Here is a 25,528-nt window from a genome sequence, read left to right as displayed (position 1 = left end):
AAAGACACATTGTAATAACGAGTACTAAAAATGATTACTAAACATTGTCAACTTTCTTCTTATCATGGCACATGTTTGTCAATCAAAAGTTGCGAAATAATACCAAAATGTCGAAAACAGTTATAATTTCATTGTTTTTAAGTTCTATGAATACCAGTATTTGAAAAAAAAACTATAAAAAGCTCCAGTCTTACAAATAAAGAGAAAAAGGTTATTTGTTTTTCTTTATTTTAATTAAACAATTGTTTCATGAATTTATAATCTGAAAAAGCAGTGTTGTACAAAAAAGTCAATGGAGCCCGATGCAAATCGATGATAAGTTTCACGCTTTATCATGAAATGTAAATTATTTATAACAGATGTATATTTAAACTCATGTTTGTTACAACAGACAAATGATGATAACGTTATCGATAGAGGAGTACTAAAATACTTATCTACCAATGTAGGGTCGACTGAATGTAAAAAAAGAAAGATGAAATTGCTGAAAATTACAGGGTTTCTTCTTATTTTAAATTCACATATTTGCCAATCTAAAGCAGGTGAAAGTCCCTTTGAACATGGGAAAAAGTTACCTGTGGTACCTTTTATGGTGTTAGACAACTTCGGGATGAAGATGTGTCTCAAAGAATGTGAAGCAATTTCTTTGTGCTATTCCATAAACTTTTATCGTAAACTTTTGAAATGTGAATTAAACAGCGTTGGACAGAACGAATCCCTTTCCTTGATCACCGACCAAGATTATGTTTATTCTGAGATATTTCACCCGGTATGTATTGTATTTACTCATGCATAGAGTGACTACAGGTTTGCTTTCTTTTTCAGCTTTTTTCTTTTTAATTCCAAATTATTTTTGGTCGCTTTTTTTAAAAAATGTTATAGATGATCTTCATAGGTAAAGTAATAGCAATATTTATCCTGTTTTGCATTTATATAAATGTGTTGCAAATGCATTTTTCCGAGATTCGTGGAAGGTTAATTTAAAATCTTCAGAAAAGGAAAAAACTGTAAAACTAAATGAATTTACACTTAAATAGAATGTTTGTTTCAAATCAGCAAGAGATCACTAGATTATGAAAGATAGAATGGTGCATATGGAACGTGTAATCAAATAAGCCGGAAAAAGAAGGTGTAGGGAGAATATGCTTTTTAAAATTTGATTAACTATAAAATATGAACACCTCTTGGTCCGCCTTTTAGAGGCCAAATACTTTAACCCCATAGCTATTTCGATATGGTGGAGTTCAAACAAATCAATCGTACAGAAAAATTTCGCAAAAGATTTGAATCGCCGTTAGGTGACATTTAAGCTTTAAATCAATATTTTTAAAGATATAACGCGCGCTACTTAATTTGTATGCAGAGACTGCTGCAGTTATGAAACTACTTCATTTTTTTTAAAAAATGATTTAATGCTTATACTTTTATTTTTTTCTTACTTCTTGCGCTGTATGCAGATGTGATTTATACTTTCAAAATATTATTTAATCCTAAGGGTAAGTTCATATAAATGGAACAGCCAATGTATCAAACACAAGCGTGAATTTTGATTTCGCGGCTATGTTAAGGCTGCACGATTAATTCATAGGTCCGACTCGTCTCCCGATGCCCCGCCCACCTTAGTAACTCTTACTAAGTCCCACATTATGGCGATGCCGGGTACATCAGCGAATGTCGCGACTGACAGCCTGAAGTCTATTCCAGATGATTTGTGTGTGAAATATTTGCCAAATAGCTCAAATTTGTCAGAAAAAGTCTTGCAAAAGGGTTTAAATTACTTTACGCAAGGGTACATTCATGGTAATAAGATTTTTAACTCCGATGAGTCCGTGCAAGCCGCAGCACGATGCTGGAGATCGATGCAGGGATTGATTTTTCCGCATCGACTTCATTTGGAAATCAAATATGATTCAACCAACAAGTCACATTGTTCCTGTAAAGTTGGGTATGTGTTCAATAAAAATTACAAGTACTACTCACTTTTTACGTATTTCACAAGGACATTATGCAAATGAAACGGCAGTTGTGTATTGAAAAAAATGTAAACATTACTGTAGTGACGCAATCTTTTACGACAGATGTTGCAAGAGTTATGGATGAAAAACTCATTTAATGTAATACAGCATAATAAAACAATTTATTGTCTCATTTCGTAATTCATTTCCTGATTCGAGTGTGCAATTTTTAGTAAATATATTACCGAATTTATTGTGATAAGGTCATGATTTTAAACAGAAACAGTTGACTAATCCAGTTTTTTTTTAATTGTTGCCAAAGCATTTTTTGTAGACAAATCATGCATAATTTTTTATAGACATTGACAAATATTCATGCTAGTCTGATATATTTTCTTACAGCTTAAATGGTCACTGCTATCATATAATTTGCCTTATAAAAAGTTTGCAGGGATTCAAACTTCATAACTTTTCCAATGTACCCGAACAGCAAAGCTGTACAAGTATACCACAGCAGTGGCATGTGCCCAGGGGTTCTAAAATTAAGCCTGATCCAATTAACCATTTAGTGGTGGCAAGGCCCACAGAATCCCGAAAAAGAAAACCTGTCACATGCCAGATTGACTTAGATTAAGAGTATGTGAAATCCTAGATAATTTTTTTTTCTGTTCTTGGCCATTGCATTTTACACTTGTTTACATGTACAGCAAAACTCGAATATAACGAACACGGATATAGCAAATTTACGGCTATAAAGAATTATTATTCATGTCCCGGCAAAATTCTTATATAAACCTATAGAAAATTGATGTATATAACGAACACGGCTATAACGAATTTGCGGCTATAACGAAGTAATTTAAAGACCCCCGCTGGTAAAATTTTAACCTATTTTATCAGTTTTATAACGAACTTTTTCCATTTCAAATTCCATTGAAGAAACATGCAATTTAAAGATGCATATATAAAATACTCAAATTCAAATAGTATACGGAATGTTTTTAAAAATTGAAATGAAATGGTTATATTGACATTTTTTGTAAATGACGGTAATACTAATTTTATAACAAACGATAGTTTAGAAAACTGTAAGCCGGAAAAAACCCTTAATTATTTTATAACGAATTCGTTATAATATTTATTACGAAGTCGTTATAAACTTATAGCGAATTACAGCTATAACGAAGTTTTTTCTATGGTCCCTTGAAATTCGTTATAAGTTTTGCTGTAGATACAATTCAAGATATTGTAAAACAATATATATACATATTAAGTTGAATGATAAGTTTTCATTATAAGATAAAAAAACAAACAAATATTGATTCATTTATTATATTTTAATAATAAACTTCTCAAAGTGTCCACAACTGACATAATGCAGCTGAGTATGTTAAAGGGAACCCCTCTAGAGTATACAATATCAGCAGATCACCCACTTGTAAACATCCCCCTTGGTGATGTGCAGATAGGCTCAATATTGTCATATCAGGTACAAAAATTAGTACATAAACATATGTATTGACATATTACACAGATTACAGAATTGGAGCATCACCTGTACAAGACTATCAATATCATGTTATTATACAGTATTATATAATATATAAGCTACCCCAGACTTCTTCTCATTGGATAAAAACTGCTCTTTATACATATGAAGCATTCAGTTTCTTCAACACTTCTAACAGAAAGATGGTCACAATTTGATTTTTTTTCTGTAAAGATTTCAATAAATAAATAATGTTATTTACTACAATTTTTACTGTCTGTGACAAACACATCATGGAATAAAGTCAAGTGACAACATACGGACCAAATGTTGTTATTGTTTTGAAATAACGATGTAGGAATGCGAAGAGAAAGCATTTTGTAAGTTTTAACCTTTGCTATAAGTCTTTCAATGTGCAAACGATGTTTTTCAATCTTCTCAGTAAGCAGAGTGTCTGAGACTGACATCTGGGATGTAGATGAAGCCATTGGTGGAATATTAAATACCAAATTTAAATTACTTAATTCCTCTCTAATAGTAAACCCTTTAACAGCCATAATAGCATCCCCATCTTTTACGTAACCTGCTAATTTAAGTGATTCAAGAACATTGTTAAATCCAGACTGTTTACAATTTTGTTTATCTGATATACATCCTGTAAACAATTCAGATGCAAAAATCACTGAACCATTTTGATCACAACCAATTAAAGCTTTCAAAGTAGTACTAGATTTATAATCACTGTAAAGCTGACTTTGCCAACCAAGTGCACATGGTGCTTGTGTTCTAAATTCAGTACCATCAATTATTACCAAAGTAGTAGGGTAATCATTTTTGAAATCTTAAGGCATGTTATTAATAATTACATCACGATGAGGCCAACTTATAATACATCAATGAAATCCATGTATTAAATACAATTCAAGATGACTGCAGTGATAGGTTGAACCTAACTGACCAATCTTTCAAACCAAAGTTATGTCTCAGTCTACATAAAGTTAAAAAGAGTCCATCTTGCAGTGACAACATTTTAATGTCTTTTCGACCTTTTTCATAATTTACTGATGATCCATCAGAGACTAAAAATGCCAAAAGACCAGCAAATCTTTTATATACAATGCCAGTGTAATATTTGAACAAATTTTTCAATTTTTCCTCTCTTCTTATCACTTCTTCGACTCCAAACGATGGCTTTTGATCGTCAGATGATAGTTTGTCTTTAAAATCCTTCATTTCCTCTTTCAGAGTGCAGATTGTAGCTTCGTACTGCTTCTCTTTCTCTCTTAACACGTGTAGCTCAGTGGCCATTGCAAACATCTCAAATGGAGAAATCCCTAAAAAAATAAAAGATTAATTTCAATCTGATACTTACTTACACTTATTTCAGTTTTATACAGAGTGGAGTTTTTTTTCCAGACGAATAACATTAAGGAGGTTGAGCCACCCATCTCATATGGTTATGGCAATACTGATGTATTCCACCCAGCCCCTTTACCATTGCCACAAGAGTACATGTATATGGATTTGAATATGAAATACAAAGATTGTGATCCCATTAAAATTGAATAGCATACACGAGAACATAGTGATTCAGCACAATGGTTCAATGAAAGAAAGAATCGTTTGACTGCATCTAATTTTGGGAAAATTTTGCAAAGAAAGTCGACCCCTAATGAAAACTTTCTGGGAAGCATATTAAACATGTAAAAGATTTCCGCTCCTTCCTTAGAATATGGTAAAATCCACGAAAGGGATGCAAAATCTAAATACTTAAATGACTTTCCAGCTAGGCACATCCACACCTGTGGGCTAGTTATTAACAAGGAGTTTGCCCTTTAGGGGCAACTCCCGATGGTAAAGTGTGCGACAATGGTCACTGCGGTCTTATCGAAATAAAATGTTCATATTCTGCTAGGAATATGACAATTGCGGAAGCATGCGAGAAAGAGCGAGAATTCATTTTGTGTAAAAACAATGAAATCACATTGAAAAAAAATCATGCACATTATGCACAAATTCAGGGCCAACTCATGATCACAGGTTGTGAATTTTGTAATTTTGTTGTTTTCACACAGAAAGATATCTTTGTGGAGAGAATACAGCCCGACCTTCCGTTTCTGACCACTATGCTGGAAAAATTGTGTGTTTTTTTCAAAACCTATGCAAAGCCGTTTCTTGCTAAACAAACAGTACAAAATTAAGTTAGGTAACTTGGAAATTTTTGAATGCTTACAAGGTTTTTCTGTTTGTATAGATATGTTGTTACCACTGCTGGTGTTGTTTGATGTTTCAGTTTCTGTTGTTGAGTTCACATCTTCTCCATGTTCTTCTATATCCGTTGTATTATAAAAAATATAAAAAAAAATATGTAGTAAGAAAGATTCTGCTTTTGTCTTGTAATGCCCACAATCAACTAGTTGATTATAATGGCAAATGTAGTGTGCATGAATTTACCAAAATATAAAAGATTAAAATAATAATCATAAATTATGGTACATCACACTACATGTGATCACCTGAGACCTAAAGGTCTCTGGTGTTATTTGCAGCGACTATCTCTGATGGTATGTTTTTTCACCCTTTGATGGTACTAAGGAAATTTATAAAAAAAAAATTATTAATGAAATTGTACACCCGGTACGAGAGTTTTACAGTGTATTACTCAAAGAGTGATAACAAGTTTGCTTTTTTAAACTTATTTAATTCCTATTTTCTTCCCTTCCTTTTTTGATGTAATATTATAGATGACCTTAAAAGTTGAAGAATTAGTAACATTTATTCTGTTTTGCATTTACATAAATATGTCGCCAATGAATTGTCTTTCAGTTATGTGGAAGGTTAATTTAAATTCTTCATATTTTTTTTTCCAAACCAGCAGGAAATCACTCGAGTATAAAAGGTAGAATAGTTCATGTGAAATATTCAATCAAATAAGCTGAAAGAAGGAAGCTGAAGGGAAAATATGATTTCCAAAATTTAAGGGTGTTATTTACTCAGGGTATTAGTTTTCAAATTTGGATCGTTATAAAGTTCAATATAATCGCTAAAATTTGTTCTAAACACAAAATGTATAAATGAAATGAATAATTTTTGACATAACATTCGATATTTTCTTTAATTTTATTATGGAAATAGATTCAAACAAAAATAGACGTTTAGCCAAACAGAGAAAATTCGGACTAAATTTTGCAGATTATGTGTTCCGCTTAAACATTTTTGGCAGTACTCTACTATCGAAAGTTAAAATTTTATAATTTAGTCTATAAAATGTTACACATTTTCTGTTGCTTTGCCTCATTTATTCATTAACAAATCGTATGGCACGAGTTGCAAAAATATTGAAAGATGCTTAAAAACCACTAAAAAGACACCAGATCTCAAAATTTAAATCATTGACCTCATCATTCATTTTCTTTTTTGAAAAGTGGGTCAAAAATTGGTAGAAATTTGAAAACTGGTAAAGGAAATTCGGAGTGGGAATTTTTTTTAATTGTTGCTGAAATCTTCATGCTTTTATCTATTTAGTGCCACTACCATTCATAAACTGTATTTCATTTTTTAAAGTGTTGTAATATTTTTACAATTAGACATTCTCATTTGTTGTTTAAAATTTATGTGATTTTTCTTGGTTTTTCAAAAAATATTCAATGCCCATTAACCTAAAAAGTAGGTCATTGACTTTTTTTGAAAGTGAAAAATAATACTACAATCAAAGGTCTATAACATACACTAGATGGTTTTTATTTATCATCAATGGTTTTTTTTTTCATTCTGAGTAAACGTCATCCTTAATTTACTATAAAATATGAACACATCGAGACCTGCCTTTCAGAAGCCAAATACTCTGAGCTACTACTGAGCGATTATGATACGGTGGTATTCAAACAAATCAATCGTACACACACTTTAGCAAACTATTTGAATCGCCGTTACGTGACTTTTAAGCATTGAATCATTTTTTAAAGATAAAACGCGCGTTACTCAATTTATATGCAAAGACTGTTGCAGTTATAAAACTACTATACCTTTAAAAAAAATGATTTAATGCTTATATAAACATTTTTTCTTACTTCTTGCGATGTCTGCAGATGTGATTTATACCTTTAAAATATTATTTTATACCAAGGGTAACTTCATATAAATGGAACAGCAACCAGTGTGAATTTTGTTTTTTCGGTTGTGACGTTGCATTATACATCGCTCAACGTTTGTGACGTCATAATAAAACTTTGTATTTACCTTTTTAGTACCCTGCATGTGTTACAGTGTTATAACTGCAGTGACTTTCTACACTTTTATGAGAATTTTATGTTAGTATTGTGTTAATAAAAGTATAAGCCTTGATTTAGCTACCATAAATGTAATCTATAGCCCGTTGTTATATTCAAACACGTCAACTTCTAAAGAAAGTAATTTGTGTGTTATAACTATTTTATATTTTGTTTATGCAAAAAGTAATTACGTTCAAAAAGTATTAAATCAATAATCTTGATTCTACTGTAACTTTCTTTTTTTGTTTTTTATTCAACCTAGAAAAACAGAACGTGTGGAACTGCTGTGACCTGTAATCTACAATCCAAGTGTATCCGCACAACGTTCGATCAGTTTGTGTGTATGCCTATCTGTGAGTTTCGTTTTCGGATGCCAATCTCGAATATTCTTTTAATAACTAAAATTGTTATCTCCCCTTGTTGTTGGAGTAGAAAAAATAGTTCTTCAGAATTTAACACATTATAACTATAAGGCCAAATAGCCCCGCTTTGTTGCCTTAAAACCTTGACCAAGGTGGCATTAACTTCATAATAAGGATAGATCACAGAAAAAAAAAATGCAATTGTAAAGTCTCCCAAATGGTGCAATGCCATTATTCAAAGTTAGGACTACTAATTATAACATGGGTCAAACGCATATAAAAATCAAAAATTATATCTAGTTCAGGAGATTCGTGATTGCTCTTCAGGGTTCATATCCTACATTCATGTAATGCCCAGTGACACAAAATCAAAAACAAAAACTAAAAATGTGTAATTAATTTCAATTTCTTATTGTTTTATTTACGTGCTAATTTTGTAAAGAATACTTGATACATGCTTCGTGAAAAATAGTAGCAATGAAGGTCATCAACATTAAAGAGCTAAAACGATCACATTACACGCGCTTTTAGGCAGAAGGGTAAACACTTTTATAAAAAGGGGCATGGTCACGATTTTGTCAAATACTATTTGTAGGTTTTTATTATTTACAATGCTTTAGAAATGCATTTCTAATGATCAAATGAAATTTGAGAGTCATTCGTAGAGTTATAAGCAAGATACAGGCCTCACATTTCTTTGTCATGTTAACAAGGTTCGTGCCTTGTTTTTGTTTACATAGGTTCAATATACCAGTAAAAATCTTTTTCCAGCTTATTTGTCTCTCTATTATTTTAAGCATAGATAAACAGTTTCTAACGTTTAGCAAATTTATTTTAGGTTTACACCTGAAATTTTTACTTCAACGTTTAAATGTAAACAAACGCTTTGTTTACATAGCGAAGAATTTCAAGCTCAGTAACTCACTTATAACTCAACAAATGTTATTCAAATTTTGATTGCCTATTAAAAATGCCTTTCTGAAGCATTGTAAAATTTTAAAATTGGAAAAAAAAAATTTGACCGAAATCGTGAGCATGCCCCCTTAATGTATTTTGAAGTATGTTATTTTTCTAATATACTTTTGGAGATAATATTGATACGACAAAAGAAAGTGATATACCTTAACATTTGTAACGGAGTATTCGGAGCTTTGACACTTTTGAGCTCAACTCAGCTTCTCTGATCAAAAGTTGTTGTAAACCTTTATAAATTTTCATATTCTTTCCCAAAACCCCTAGGTCGATTTCAACTTCGCACAACGCATTTTTGGTTAAAAAATTCAATTTTGTTATAACTAAGGGCCACTCCCTCAAAAAGGGGAGATAATTTAAATGACTGAAATCAGTTTTTTAAAAAAAATCTTTAATGCCATTTGGCAACAAAAAATTGAACCTTGTGGTTAAGCATCATCTGGTAGTGAAGATTCAATTTTGTTCGATTCTACATCCCCAGGTGGGGAATAGGGTCACTTCTGGGGAGTCGAATTTTTACATAAGAATATATAGAGACAATCTTTTAGAACCTTCTTTTCAAAATCTGTAAATCTAGGTCTGTTCAAATAATCAACCCAGAGGTAGGGTGGGGCCACAATGGAGTGAATTAATGCAAAAAAAATCAAATCATCTACAATCTTATACTCTAACACCACATGGCCAGAAAAGCCGAATCTTGTGTGGAGGTATTCTAATTTGTTGTAAATCTAAGTTTGTTCGAATCATCAACCCAGAGATGAGATAGAGTGGGGCCACAATGGAGTGAATTAATGCAAAAAAACCGGTAAAATCTTCTTTTTAACTAAAACAACGAAATGAGCTCAACGTTCATCTTCAGAATATGTTTAGAAAAATGTGAAAATTTACTATATATTCTCTACTTAAGCTTTTGTTGTTTTCCTTTTTTTAAGTTTGTGTTGACCCTGTACCAGAAATTCCAAATGCATACATCGCTCAAAAGACGTTCTCCCCACCATCAGTGACATACGGCTGTAGTTCGGGATACACCGGAGTAGGAAACAACACTTCCATCTGTGTGCCTGGCAAGATGTGGAAAACACCAGTCTATAGCTGTGTACCAGATGATTTTGCAAAAGGTTTTTTTAAAATGGTTACTTGAGATTTTAATTTCGACGTAGCACTTCGCCAAACCATCCGTAATACCAGATGTCAAAAGGACCACTTGTATATAACAAAAGAATTGACCTAATGGGGAGATTGATTTCCCGGAAATAATCAAATTTCAAAATTAAAGTTCAATAGATATTTTCTACGGTACATATGTATAAATTTTTCGAATTTTCATTTAGAACCTAGCACATTGCGCTTGTAATTTCTAAATTAACCATCAAAGTTTGCTAGAACATCATTTTTGTAGTAAAACGGTCTATTTCTGCATGACTTTGGCCTAAAGCCCATCAAAGCAGGCTTGCTCCTAAAAAGCACAAGATATTCTGATAGGTTTTGATCAAAAGAATAAATTAAGATTGTTTAGGGGCACCCTGCCCTGAGGTCGAAATATGCAAAAACCTACAAAAAGTTTTACAATTATTTGTTTCGATAAAGTAGTCTAAATATATATGTTACACCTGTAAGGTTTGAATAGCCCAATTGGTTTCACCGCTGTTACTTACCGCATATCAAACGGTTTTTTGGGGTGTTTCTGGGTTCGATTCAAACTGCTGGCATGATTTTTCTTCTTTTTTAAGTTATCGGTTTGGATAAACACCCTTTTTTATTGTGCATTTTGTATTTTACTTCGATTTTCTTGCTTTAATGCACGTTTGCTTTACAAATTTAAACCTGACGTGAATTCATAGAAGCATTTGGTCGCCATATTAGTTTCGATCGCTCCTCTACCGCCACTTGGGTATATATACCAGTTGAGAAAGTTACGGTCGGTTGTTTTCCGATCGAGGCATTCAGACTTCTAAATGTGTGAACTACACATTGTAGTAAAATGTTTGCAATAGAGAATAATGGAAACAACAATTAATGAAATACAAAATATATTTATTCTTTGAAAGAATTTCCAACGAATCCGTATTATTTTGCACAGACAGTGCTGCATTACTTGGCATGCACATCGAACACGTGTGCTGTTCATACAGAGTGCATAACGTCTGCATCTTTTTGAAAACACCGGTCTACAATTTTCGAGGAATTTCTTAAGTATCTGTGCATGGATTTTAGTCTGTATTATTTCGTCGTTTATTGGATATACCTTGCCAGTGCAGTGGTTGTTATATTTTTTTTTATTCAAAACGCGTTTCTACACGTCTACTCGTCCAAGATAACGTGTTCGGGTGTATGAAATACCTGAATGCGTTGAAGCATGAATAATGCTCTCGGCCGTATATAGGGGGTGTGTAGCAATGAGCAGAACAATAGAGATCGACAACTAATATGACGGTAGTCGGAGATAACAGGGAAATAATGCGTATTTATGAATTCATGTCAGCTTTAAGTCGTTTATGAAAAATTATGAACTAAACTGAAAGCAATCAACCGTAACTATACATTAGTGTATGTAGCGCGCTTTGTTTGAAGAAAAGAATCATTCACTCTATGTTACTCGAGACAGGTGCCACGTAAAAAAACAAAGCAAATCATGTTGCGTTTGCCTTTCCAGATCATCTATAGGAAATGGTTCACTTGTGGGAGAAGTACTGCTAAGTAGATGCAGTTCGTTCTTTGCAAAGAACATGTGCATTTGTAACATTTAGTGTTGATACGAATCTGTTGAATATTTTTTTTCATTATCATGTTCAAAACTGAATGAGATATTAGGAATTAATCGATTTTAACGTCATTTTGGATACGGCATATGTGAGAATTAATTTTTGTAATTCTGACCATGTGCGGGAATAAAGTAAAATAGCACATTAATCATTTTTTAAAACATATTGTGTCAATGTTTTCAATAGAACAAAGGAAAATTGGTGCATAAAACGACCTCAGAAATCGCGTCACTCGCGACTTTCGATAGTGGCTAATATGTCCCTGGTTGTAAAAAAAAACGCATATAAAGAACATATATCGTATTATAGAAAGTATACTGGAAATAAAATTTAAAAATAAAGTAATGAATGGGTCCCTAACCCATACTGCTCGGACAACGACTGTAAAACTTTCTTTTAATCACTATACATTATGAGAACTAGAACCTAAAAGTTTACTGTGCTTGGGCTAAAATTTCAGACGTGGAACAGAAAACGATATTTTTTGTAAAGATAGAAACTAATACCGTACCTATGGCTCATTTCTTTTGTTAAATACCAGTGATCCTATATATCACGGAATAATTTACATTGACAAAGTTTATTTAGCGCGTTTAATAATTTACCTTAAAAAAGGTACCACAACAATTGTATTTTATTGATTTTCGAAACGAAGCCCTAGTCATACGCTTTTAAATTGCATTTACGATTCACCAAATCGCACAAATATAGAGAAATATTTCTATAAATCGTTAAATTTTGGCGCTCCTTCAATCTTCTGTTTTCAAATATCGGTAGTTTAAGAGAGCAGTTCCAGATTTTGACGTGTGTTGCAATTCATTCAATTTAATATAATTCATTTGGAATTATCGGAAAGGAGTAATAATAAAATGGGAATATTACTTTTAACATTTTTAGGAAAGATAACTCTCAAGTTTAAAGAATGTTTACATCCGTATCAGAAAGACAGTACGAAAAAATGAACTTTGTCTTTTAATTGTCTAAAACGGGAAATACAAAATCATCTGAAATCCTAGTAAGAAAGACCTAATATTATTATCAATATGGTATTCAGCACAAGACCAGCACAGGGACGAGGAAAAATCTAAACTGCTCGTGCCCTGCGAAAAATCCATACAACAAAAGCGAATCCGGAAATCTGGAATATTCTAAAATTCAAACTCAATCCAGAAAAATTCTGTATAATGTTCAATTAGCTATAACAGCATGGTCAAGGAAAGGAATCATGCAAAATCTAAACTACAGTTCATTGTGTGATTGTGTAAAATTGTAATTGAATCCTTGAGTAAACAACACAAAATATTGTACTTTCTAATTAAGTCCACTAAAATGAGGAAGTGCTTTTTGTTTACAATTTTAATTTCATTAACCTTTAGTGACACTGAGAGATTTAATATTATTATCAATTGTATTATTTGGGAGGGAAAGTGTGCATTATAATGTAAATTAAACAGAATTATTTCAGAAGAATTAAGTTCTAATTAAAGTCATATGGCTTTATCTTATCTTCTGAATCCACTGAACTTGGCGGATGAGTCATAGACTAGATGAAGTACAAATGTACCATTAAGCGAACCAATGTCTACTGCCACTGTGTAACTGAGATAATGTCCACTCTAAGGACTCAACACTGTAAACAGCGTTTATTCACAACAGCGCGTATCAGTTACTGGCCTAACAACAAAACCCAATGAGCCGTTATAAATATATATATATATTATATTTTTTTAACAGACCTTTGATTTATTGTACTATGTGTTTCTTAGGAAATTCATAATAGACACTTTGATAGCTTTAAGTTGGAGGGAAGGGGGGGGGGGGAGGTTAATATGTGTACCCAGTTTCTCTTTAACTCTAAAATCATCATTTTATGATGGTAATATTGTAGAATACCCAACTCTAGCAGTCTTTGAGGTGTTCCAAATTTGAAATACATTGTTAATTCAGATTGCGTTTATGGAGGAATACACAGCTACGGTGGGAAAATGTACTGTTTTGTTGAGCATTACATCACCTGGACAGCGGCAAAGGTTTGTTTTTGATATTTTATTTGACAGATATAAAAAGGGGCGTATATTTGTTTATCATAATGGTAGTTTTGTCTCTTCGCTCAATGTAGGATTAATACAGGATTATTAATGAAGCGAACAAATGCACTAGAGTATCGGTTTTACGTTTTAGACATACAAAGACTGTGGAATGTTAATACTTGTATTAACATAATACTCAGGAAAATGAAACAAACAATACTGTTCAACTTACAGATTTTCTGGCGTTTCACAAATAAACGACATATTAAAATTTATTTGATAATAAGTGTTTCCCCATGTCTATAAGTCTAACCAGCTAAGACTGAATAGAAAATTTAAAGAATATTGTTTTTTTTTAAACTGGTGCAACAAACTAGGAAATATACAGTGATACTTTGTCACTCAACCCTCCAGTGGAGTCATCCCTGACACGTATTATACTATCAAATAAACTAACGAATATAACACCTACTGTAAACTTTTCTACATTAAAAAAGACGACATATTGGAAGAATTGCAGAATATAAATCTTCCGATGATTCGATAAAAATAAAAACTTATATGGTCATGTATGTACAATAATTTTTTTTTTTTAAATCCTGTTTAGACCTTTATAGTAACTTTTATGCTGCGAAAAAAATTTTCGGTTGAGAAAGAATATTCTTATCACTTTAACGCCAACCGCTATATCATTTTTAGTCTTCGCTTCTTAAGAATTAATGTTGTAAATACAACGGTCAGTTATTTTAATGTTTCTTCTTTTTAAAGGACTATTGTCATGGACATACTTGGCATTTGGTGGAAATAGAAAGTGCTGAGGAGCAAAGTCGGATAATTTCACTAAGTAAAAGTAATCTATCTTTTTTCTCCTTTTATTTCATTCATATTTTTCTTCTAAGTTCCTCTTGTTACTATTAATCATTGGACCAATATAAACTAAACTTATTACAAAGCATTATTAAGTTATTCAAATGGGTAGGACTAGGGCCTAAATGGGGGGTGAATGTTGACATAAAAAGATAGAATAACCGTTTAAAATATTCTTCTAAAAACCATTTTCCAAATTAAGCTGTGTGGAAACATTCTCAGGTAGTGTAAATTTAAGCTCTAGGTTTTTTTTTTCAAATGAAGATCCCCAAGAAAAATATCGATCCAATATCAAAAAAAGGATAAAAATCATTAAACATCGTGTAAAACCCCAAGCTGTTTCCTGTTTTTAAGCATCCTCATGTTGTGTAGACTCATGTTTATTCAAATCATAATCTCTTCGGGGATAGGACCAGGCTATAAAGTGGAGGAGAGGATAGACATAAATGTATGAATATATAGAAAAATTCTTCTATTTGAAAACCATTCAGCCAAAAATGCCAAAACTCGTGGAAAACCACAGGATATGAAAATTAATATTTAGTTAAAAAAATTAGTCCGAGTATTATTGAGTAGTGTGGGGGCTAAATGGGTGTGGGGTGGGGTTGATTAAAAATAGAGTAAGATCTTCTCACTAATACTAAATCAACAAAAGGGATCTGACGTTTACCATAAAATATGTGGATAAAAGTGTACTTTATTGTCCAGATATTTTGAATTTGATATTAAATGTTAAAACATGATATAAACAGTTATTGCAATTGTTGTTCAGGTGAGTGATGTCGCCTCTGATCTCGTCTTTTGTATAGAGCTCTTTACTCTAAATGAGAAAATATTGTTTAACTCTGGCCATGACCATCACATCCCCACATTTTTCCGTAGTTCTGATAAAAACTAACGACTAGTACACGTTAATGCATACCAATACCGATATTAATCTTTTAAACCTTTTGTTAAGATCATTTTAATGTGAGAATTATTCATAGATAACGACCCAAAAATGCAGAATATACGTAACTCTTACAAGTATGCAACACAAAGAATATATGTAGGTACAAAAATGATGAAAATTTGGAAGGCTGAATATTTCAGAATTGTTTAAGTTTTTTTTTTTTTGCGAAATCCTGTTACTTACATGTCCATGCTATAATTTATTTACAACATTTTTTTACGATTGGTATACTTTACTTTATACTGAATAATTTAGTATTGAATGTTAATATTATCTCATAATTTGAAGTGCTAAGTATCAAATGCAGCAAATATGATATGCAGTACTTTTGAACTTCCTGAAACAGTATAGCTGTTATTACAACACAGATAAACTTTCAAAATAATATTACACAAAATAGCTATTTAAAAGGAGGGTATGTGTGTATTTAATGTAATTCATCATAGGAAGAACCTGTGATCGAATTTTATTGCAAACGCTTCATTTGCAAGGTATTTGAATATTTTTCATTAAATGAACACATTTCACTTATATGAATACATGTAAGTTGTCAATCAATAACAATTAAACTCATGATAAACGCCAATCACAAGTGTTGTTGAAACACAAAAAAAAATATAATGGAGTTTGAAAACAACAGTCGGTCTCTTAGACATTTAAATGCATTTTTAATCAAAGTAAATTAAGCTTCTAACATAGCTGTTTTGTTAATTTATGCAGACCGTAACTCCTACATAACAGAAAAAAACGTATAGCCAGTGATTCCAATCAAAATCATTTTGATTAGCACTTTTCATTTAGCAATTATTTACCGTCTTAACAGCGCTGCGCATTTTTTTTCTCGAAGAATAAATGACAAAATTGTTTCAATTCAAGAAGGTTAACAATGCTTTATTACACCAGTTCCAGATTATGGAGCCTATTGGATTGGTTTGGCAGATCAGGAAAATGAAGGAACGTGGCTCTGGTCTCACTCGCGAAGTGCCCCTCAAAATCCACTGTGGAATCCTGGACAACCGAACGGGGGAACCATTGAAAATTGTGTGGCGTTGACTTACAATGGTTGGAGTGACCTTAAATGCTCTCAAACTCTTATCCCTATCTGTGAAAAAGTAATACACAACTAAGGTCATTAAGAAAAGAGGGTGTTTGACTCACAATTCAGATACTTTACACCATTAATTTTTGTGTGCATAAATGCAAGACTGTAAGCAATTTTATGCAAAGAAAGTGAGCGCACAAGATTGTAAGTTTGCAGGAATCCTCGACACGAATCAATTGGGATTTAAATGTCTATAACCCTGAAAGGCTATGTACAGGTTTCAACAAAAATATATTATGTTGAGAGTCGAAGTACATGGCTATTCCGGTTATTAAAAATCTCACAAAGCTTTCAAAAAATGGCAATGAAAGGTAAACCGATAACTAGTTGGAAATGTTAATGCAAACAATTGTTTAATGAAGTTATATTGTGTATATCCTAAAAAAACTAGTAATAAGAAAATAATGTTTTTATAGTGTTCATACAGCAGATCTAGAAATCAATAACAACAAATTAAAATATACCGGTATATTATAATTCAACATCATGTTATAATAACAAACATTTAAAACAACTCTGAATGTCTGTATTCACTAATCCAGGACGAAACCACTGAGCCATGCGAGACTTGTCAATATACATGATATATGCTCTATAAAGTACTGTTTGAAACAACACTGTCATATCAATGGACTAAGTTTTTTATCCTTCAAAAAATAAATTGAACAAGTACAAAATTAGTCATCTCTGGGTCATATCTCCATCTTTTGTTAAAAAGCGACATTTTTAATGTTGAAATATCTTTACACGTTTTAAATTTGTGGAGAGAAGACCCAGAGACAACAAAATCATTTAAAAACAGTTGTAAATAAGTAGGATTTTGCATGAATTGCATCGTGTTGCTATATTTAGACCCATATTATAATGAAACATTTTGCATTTCAAATATTTTTCCACTCATTTCACATCCAACAGAAACCAAATAACGGTTTTAATTCGAAAAATATTCAAAATTAATTGATAACATTTTCACTCTCCTTGTGCGCCCAGATTCCTGCCGAATCTACATCTTAAGCGCCAACATTCTTTGGTTATCTTGATTAAGCATCCCTATTCAGGTATTTTAAAACATTCAGACCTTTAAACAATAACAGTTTAGCATACTTTTGCCTTCTAGATACGTCTTACATCCTCTTGTTTGTGTTCTTTTATTTCAAATCATATACAGTGTATTCAAACCTCTACCAAACGCTTATGAATATTTTTTATTTAAATGTTTCATGGCTTGGAATTTTGTTTATGCTAACGGTTTTTAACACTTCTGTTTTTTAAACAGTGACCTTAACTTCGACCACTAACAGATAAACTGATAACTTAATATCAAGACCATTAATTACAGGGTGTTGGTAGCAAATTTGAAACGTATTAGTGAAATAGATTAGTTTAGAATGTGCTTGTAAATAAATGTTACATTGCAAGATTTTTGGGCAAGTGAAATTAAAAAAAAGAGATGGCAAAGGATATACATGTCACATGTTACATTGCAAGATTTTTGGGCAAGTGAAATTAAAAAAAAGAGATGGCAAAGGATATACATGTCAAGTTGCTCTTGAAGTTAATTCATATTCACATTCAATGAATATGTATTGAAAGTGATTTAATTATCTAATAGCAAAATATTACATATACATATATGTGCATGCATGCCCCTTAGAGTTGTGAAATAAAGTTACACCAATCAGCAACAGTTACCGATGAAAAAAGGGTAGATAATGATCAGTTAATGGCAGATGTATATAATGTGTCGATCAATTCTCTATATCCTCCATAGAAATAAAACACCTTTTTGTGGAACCACTTTGATTCCAATGACATAATGAAAATATAACCTGTTAATAGTAAATAATGGTATTATGCACTTGCGATTAAAGGCGAATCACGTTTTAATTGTGCTTTGATAGCCTTGCATTACCTATGGTTTACCAATTGTTGTTTACACTTAATTGGTAGTTTGTTGTATGTTCGTCGTTTTAATTTTTCCACAGAAATTACAACGTACATGATTAAAATGAGAACTTTGTCATATTTTATATTGTATGTTAATAATTTTTGTTTCTATACACCATTTAAAGTTATATTTACCATATGTACATGAAAAAACACTCCATTAAATTGATTGTATTATATGTTGTCGATTGTAAATGAGTTAAATATTGGAAAACAATTTCTTTATTTTGCCTTCTTATGCTTTGGTCTACATTTCTTCGCAGTTTTCTGGATGTTCTTTATATAAATTTTTCAAATAGAGCTGTTTCATATTAGATTAATAAATTTTTATGAACATCATCTCCTATATTTTACTTTTATATTGTCGTAGAAAGTATCAAAATATGAATTGATCCACTGGACCGATTTTCCCTTTTGGAATATTCAATAAAAATGACAATAGCAAACTGTCAACCATCTTAACAATCCATTAAACAAGATACAAATTCAAACCAGAGCAATACGGACCTATTAAAAGATAGAGGTAGGATAAGGTGACCAGGAAGAGCGAGCATCCTCTGCTGACCGGTCACACCCGCCGTGTACTCTTTGTCCTAATCAGGGAAAACGGAAAAGTCCATAGACAAAAAGATGATTAATTATGGTCTAACAATTAGGCTGAAAAACGTCAGTCAGCATGCGATCTAGTGGAAGATTATATTTGCTGACGAGGTCGTTGTATCGACCATAGAATTAACGAAAGGTTGACTTCACAACAGGCACGTACATATATATATATATATATATATATATATATATATATATATATATATATATATATATATATATATATATTACCCCTTTCAATTTAGATTTCTCATCACTGCCTGCTCCTCTAAATATCCAACAATTCAGTTTTGGTTTTTTTTGACTTCACAAAAGATCACGTACATGTTTATATTACCCCTTTCAATTTAGATTTTTCATCACTGCGCGCTTCTCTAAATATCCAACAATTCAGTTTGTTTTTTATTACAATTTCAAAAAATAAGATAAGAAAAAAATCGGGCAAAGTATGTACAAAAAAATGGTTCAACATCATGTATATAGTGTTAATTCCCGCACTTGCGCGGGCTATGATCTAGTGGACAACTGAATCTTATACACCTGTTAGTATTTTTTCATTTACTAGATATTGACCTTTATCCACGAACCATGTAAATAGTGGGCATTAGCACATCTAATTGTACGGATCATTTATGGTTAAGGTTCACACATATACTTAATAAATCGAGAAAAAATAAGTATTTAAGAAGTTAACTTATACGATAAAACCTAACGATCGTTTATCGTTCGGAAGCACATTCGTTAGAATTAACTGTCTTTCAGCAGTTTAGTTGCAACTTGAGAGAGTTCGCTTAGTATTCCTTGCAGTCTTAGTAAAACGTTCTTTCTAACACGTAGAACCTCTATCTCTTCTTCCAACTTCTGAATCTCTTTCTGTGTCTTCTCATTTTCCAGGATCATTTTATTCATCTTCAAATCATCAACGTCGTTTTTCTTTGTATCCGAACTTGTTGGAGATTGCCTGATATCTGTAGTATATACTATCTTCTTGTTATATATACTAGGATAATACATAAACAGAACGATCAACATGGCAATGAGCTATTTTGATATTATAAATGAAACCATTAACTAACATGAAATAAAGTTAGCATATACATTTTAACACCCTACACAAATAATTAAGAGTTAAGAAAGTTGGTATTTGTCAAACGAATTCGAATTTTTTTTTTCGATTATTAAAATTGATAAGCCCCCCCCCCTTCCTCCCTTTCCATTCAAAATGCAAAACCGATGCTTCGTATCTAAGAAAAATGTCATACCTCTGTCACACTTAAAACCTTGATACCCTTCTACACAGGATCGACAGTGTCCGCTAGCTTTATCACACGCTTCCCCGTTAATGCAGTTCCCGGTACACATATACTGACAATTTTGTCCATATTCTCCGTCGTCACAGGCTAAAATTGAACAACAGAAGAGGCAACTAAAACATACTTAAAGCATGCAAAGTCATCAACGTCAATTTTACACTTAGGGCTTTAAGAGATCAACCTTATACCAGTATGAAATCATTTTTATAACTAGTAAATGTTTGATCTCAAAAATCTTTTATGCTTTTCAAAAAATCAAATGAACTACAGCAAAATACAAAAATCGCGCGTACACATGTTTATATATCCATCGGCATTTATTTTTATTTAAATCAATTGTCACCAAAAAAAAATATAGGTATTGCAAACTATTGAGGATGATAAAAATAACAAATATCCACTATTCACGTACATTGTTTGACTATGGGTTTATAAATTTGACCGAAGGTCATTGAGCAAGTTCATGGTCATTGGGAAGAAAAAGTTGAGAATTTTGTCAGGTCTGTACCTTTCTTTTGGAAAAATATTGGACGTACCTACTTTACATCAAAAACTGCTTATGACCTGAGGGTGTGTCATGAATTTGATCCAGGTTCAGTCATGCAAGATCAAGGTCATTGTCAAAAATGCATAAATCCTTCTAAGCCATATCATATAATAGGAAAGAATTGCAATCTAAAATCTGGCTCAAAGACTGCTTATGATTTGTAAATATCTCATGATCCTGCGCATTGTTCTTTTATTCAAGTTTAAAGTCCCTATATGAAAATAATCCATTTCTTTCCAATAGAGAAGTTCTTATGTTTTCCAGCGGGGGTACATGTATCATTCGTGAGCTTGTTCACAGTACATCTAGTTTGTTTAAGTGTTATAAGTTTAGAGTTGAAATAATAACGTACGCGTTTTACAAGCAGATGCTTTATAACCAGCTTCGCATCCGGCCTTACACGATCCATCAACATGATAACAAGTGGAGTTAACAGTGTCCGCAACTTTCACTGCACTGGCTGCCATATTTACCAACGGAACAAGCTGAAAAAAATAATACACGTAATTGCATAAATAATTTCAACAATAAACAATAACGGCTGGAAAATCACATAAATACTAGTATCATTTATAAATTAAACTTATTTTTTTTTATATATATTCATGCTAGAAGTAAGAATCTGAAGCTTTATTCACAACGCAATAAGTAATATCATTAAACAAATAAGATGCTTTTAAACAAGAGGCCTGTCAGTCATCGGAGTAAATGCAGTATGGTTATTTCAATGTATATTTATGTTCATTATAATTACAGGGCTATTGAAAGCATATTAATAGTCTGGGATTGTTTAATCCAATAAACATTCTGTATTCTAAAAAATATTTAAAAATTGCAGCATAACATAGAGTGACATAAATCAATTGACTTAATTAAGTACAAAAACTAATCGGTCAAAATTATAGTACCTAACCGTATATAAGCATTAAAGCCCTGTCCTAACAGCAGAGCCCCTGACCAAGGGACCATAGGATTTATAATGTTTGAAGAAGCACGCTTCTTCATCATAACTATATACATGTACTTAATTGATCAGATTAATATACATAAGTAGTAGAGAAGATTTTCAAAGAATAACTGCATTCGCTTAGATCCCAACGCTAACACCAGAACCCCTAGGGGCCATGAACTTTAATTTCTAAAGAGGCACTCTTCCTTATCATAACTCTGTACTTTGTCATCTGCTAAATATTCAGGGGCAAAGGAGAAGATTTAAAAAGAATTAATGCATTTTCACTTTATAATCATAAGAGCCCTACCATCACACAAGAAGCCCTTGGACCATTAAATCACTATTTTGGAAGAGGCATTCTCCCTCATCAATACTATATGCTTAGATATTGAGCTTGATATCCATTAGCAGAGGAAAAGATTTCTCTCAATCATATAAACCCACCCTAACACCATAACTTCTGACCTAAGGGGCCAAGAAATTCACAGTTTTGGAAGAGGCATACTTCGTCTTCATAACTATATACTTAGTTCATGGGCTTAAAACTCGGGAGCAGAGGAGAAAATTTTCAAAGAGTTAAAGTATTTTCACTGTTTAATCATTAGATCCCCTTCCTAACACCAGAATCCTTGACCCAGCTGCAATGGATTTCAGGATTTCGAAAGAGAGCTCAAAGTTTATTACAATTATACGAGCAGTTTCACTGCTTGATATCCAGGAGTAGAGAAGATTATTTTTAAGATTGCGTTACATTTAATGGTTTAACCTCCATCCGTCAGGCCCCAAGGTGACGGTGGCAATGTATTTCGCAATTTTTAATCCCCTTACACGTAGATACTATATGCTAAATTTAGTTGAAAATGGTCCGATGGTTCCAGAGAAGAAACTTAAAAAGTTCAGAAGTTTACAACCGACGAACGACGTACGACGAACGACGGACAAAAAACCATAGCAAAAGGACACGTAAGTGACTCAGTTGACTTTAAAAACTTTAGAATAGTTCATATTTGGAAAGTTTATACTTGTTTTATTATATAAGCATTACTTTTGTTACAGAAACGTCCGATGAATCCACTCTTACAGCCGTCCAAACAAGTGCCTGTTGTTTTGTCACAATCACCGTACGCACAATATAAGCTACAGTTGTTCTCACAATTAATCCCATACATACCAATGATACATCCTTCAAAAGTACAGTAGATATTTAATAGAATATATTTGACGATTTTTGTATGGAGTAAAGTCATTTGTTGATAAATGCAAGCTGCAGTTTTCACACTTCTATACAAACCAATTATGCATCGTGCAAAAGTCTAGAAAATATTTCATAGAATGGTCATTTTATGATTTTTCTAAGGCGTAAAGTTACATATTTATTATTAATTTAAACATAAGCGGTTTTCTTTGTTATTTGTTAGAGAGTATGGTATTTTAATATCATAGAAAAAATGAAGCTCTGAAAAAAGAAACAAGAAAATGATGAAACTTTACAGCTAAAATACTTGGGTCTTTTCTTATCTTAATTTAAGACTATGACCAAATATATCATATATCAAAGATTCAGTATTTTAACGCTTTTTAAAATTCAACTTTCAGTTTATACGTCTTCTTTTCATTTTTTTTTTTCAAGACGATCAAAAAAATGCAATATTAATCTTTATTAGAATTCCTGTTATTAATCATAAGAATTGCTTTATACGAGTTATTTTCGGTCTGCGCATCAAAGTGTGAAAATATACTTAGGTATTTGAGATATTTAAATTCGCTCATGATTGAATTCGATTCCTGACGACGAGGTCGAAAATAACAGGAGGTGAATAGTAATGAGGAAAAATTTATTTTCTTTTACATCTCTATTCCTTTTCAAACCTTTGCATCGTGGAGGTTGTTTGCCGGGGTTAACACATCCACTGTCATCACAGTCTCCGAGCATCTATCCGAGCAGTTCTCACCATAATATCCTACATCACATCCTGTAAAGAATTGCAGTCAAATATTACTTACACTAATACTGTATCAGGCACGTAGCATCGGGGAGGGTGGGGGGGGGTGGGGGTGTCCTCCCCCTTCCCCTTTAAGCACAGCAAAGATTTAAAGATTTTTCAAAAATTAAGGTACAAAATAAAATTGAAAAAATTGAATTAACATGGAGTCCCCCCCCCCCCCTCTTTTATAGGACCATGTAAATTGATTTGAAAATAAGGTAGTAAGCAGTGAAATTGAAAGTTTAATTATATTAAAGTATACTGAAGAGAGAGTGTTCCCATATCTTTTAACTAAAACCTGGAAAGAGTATTGTTTTTCAGTATACACTATTTTTTCTGCCAACCACTTTTGTAATGATTGAATGCTTTAATGTTATACTTGATTGTATGCAATTATATGACTATTTTTACAATAGAGAGCGATTTAATTAAATGTAAAACAAGTAACATGTTTTATATAATTTTTCTTGTTATAAAACCTTATTATGCTAGTATAAAACAAAGTATAGTTATTTTTCTTCTCCGTTACCCAGTGTTATAATGTAAATGTTTTAGAAGTTAACAATTTTGTGTCTCAAAATATGTTATACCCGGATTTTCAAAAGAAAAGATCCTGTTATTGAAATGTTGAAAAAAGGCCCGGGGGGGGGGGGGGGGGGGCTGGTCATTCCGGCGGGATTATTCGTCCTAAAGTTTTCAAGATAGGAAGTTGTTGTTTTGCAGAGCAATTATACAAATATCTTAAATATGCATATTGCAAGGATGCCTGGTTCCTGATAATTTATTAGTAAAAAGAAATACCAGCTGTTGAACTTAGTCATTTTTGGCAAAATTAACCAAATAGAGTACCCCATTTCTCTAGATGGGTAGTGTTCATCAATTTAGGGTTGGCAAAGAGATGAATACTGTTCACACAAAACAAAACCCGGTTTGCTGTATAATTGACAGATTTTCTATTGTTTCAAAATACTATGTGCATATTATCAGTTTTTCATCGTTGTACATGGTTACGCACCGAAAACTTGCACTTCGCATATTTCTAGCATCGGACACCATTCATCTTTATTTCCTTTATTTGTCTGATGAATCCAGATGTATCGAGCTGTTCTTTCACAGTCCTCCTCTACAATGGTGGGTAGTGTGACGATTCCTGTGTCATTGTAACACGAGGACTCTGGAGGAGGTACAGAGGTATCATTGGACACACGGAGAGAGTAACCACGGAGTCGGACAGTGTTCTTGTAAGGTGATCCCCCTATGTAATGATTTTATGAGAAGTATTTAAGTTTTATGATTAAGGAGTCAGACAGTGTTCTTATAATTTGATCCACCTAAGTAGTAAATGAAGTAGTGCTGTGTTATTGTAAAACTGTTCTCCTTTAATTAAACTAGATTTGTTAATTTATCGAATGTAAA

General features: G+C 32.3%; 2 protein-coding genes and 1 pseudogene across 3 annotated transcripts; 1 reads left to right on the top strand and 2 right to left on the bottom strand.

Moving 5' to 3' along the window:
• Positions 1-411: 411 nt before the first annotated feature.
• LOC105348381 (uncharacterized) lies at positions 412-19,406 on the top strand. Its single transcript, XM_034463877.2, has 6 exons — positions 412-769; positions 7,978-8,068; positions 9,982-10,167; positions 13,759-13,841; positions 14,610-14,691; positions 16,564-19,406. The coding sequence occupies exons 1-6, from the start codon at positions 476-478 to the stop codon at positions 16,785-16,787; spliced, it is 960 nt and encodes a 319-aa protein (XP_034319768.2). The 5' UTR covers positions 412-475; the 3' UTR covers positions 16,788-19,406.
• On the bottom strand, positions 3,278-7,701 carry LOC136269769 (uncharacterized; annotated as a pseudogene).
• A 385-nt stretch (positions 19,407-19,791) lies between the features above and the next one.
• On the bottom strand, positions 19,792-24,052 carry LOC105348378 (protein draper). 2 transcript variants are annotated; one of them, XM_066082676.1, is made up of 5 exons: positions 23,997-24,052; positions 23,173-23,310; positions 21,528-21,660; positions 20,578-20,715; positions 19,792-20,283 (listed from the first exon to the last, which is right to left on the bottom strand). In XM_066082676.1, exons 1-5 carry the CDS (start codon positions 24,042-24,044, stop codon positions 20,063-20,065), a joined length of 678 nt encoding a protein of 225 aa, XP_065938748.1. In that variant the 5' UTR covers positions 24,045-24,052; the 3' UTR covers positions 19,792-20,062. The 2 variants fall into 2 exon arrangements, with proteins under 2 accessions (XP_065938748.1, XP_065938751.1); XM_066082679.1 differs by lacking the exon at positions 23,173-23,310.
• Positions 24,053-25,528: the final 1,476 nt, after the last annotated feature.

The sequence above is a fragment of the Magallana gigas genome, chromosome 1 (assembly GCF_963853765.1).
Source record: "Magallana gigas chromosome 1, xbMagGiga1.1, whole genome shotgun sequence".
NCBI lineage: Eukaryota > Metazoa > Mollusca > Bivalvia > Ostreida > Ostreidae > Magallana > Magallana gigas.
The sequence above is the reverse complement of the archived record's forward strand: the minus strand, read 5'-3'. Positions and strand labels throughout refer to the sequence as shown.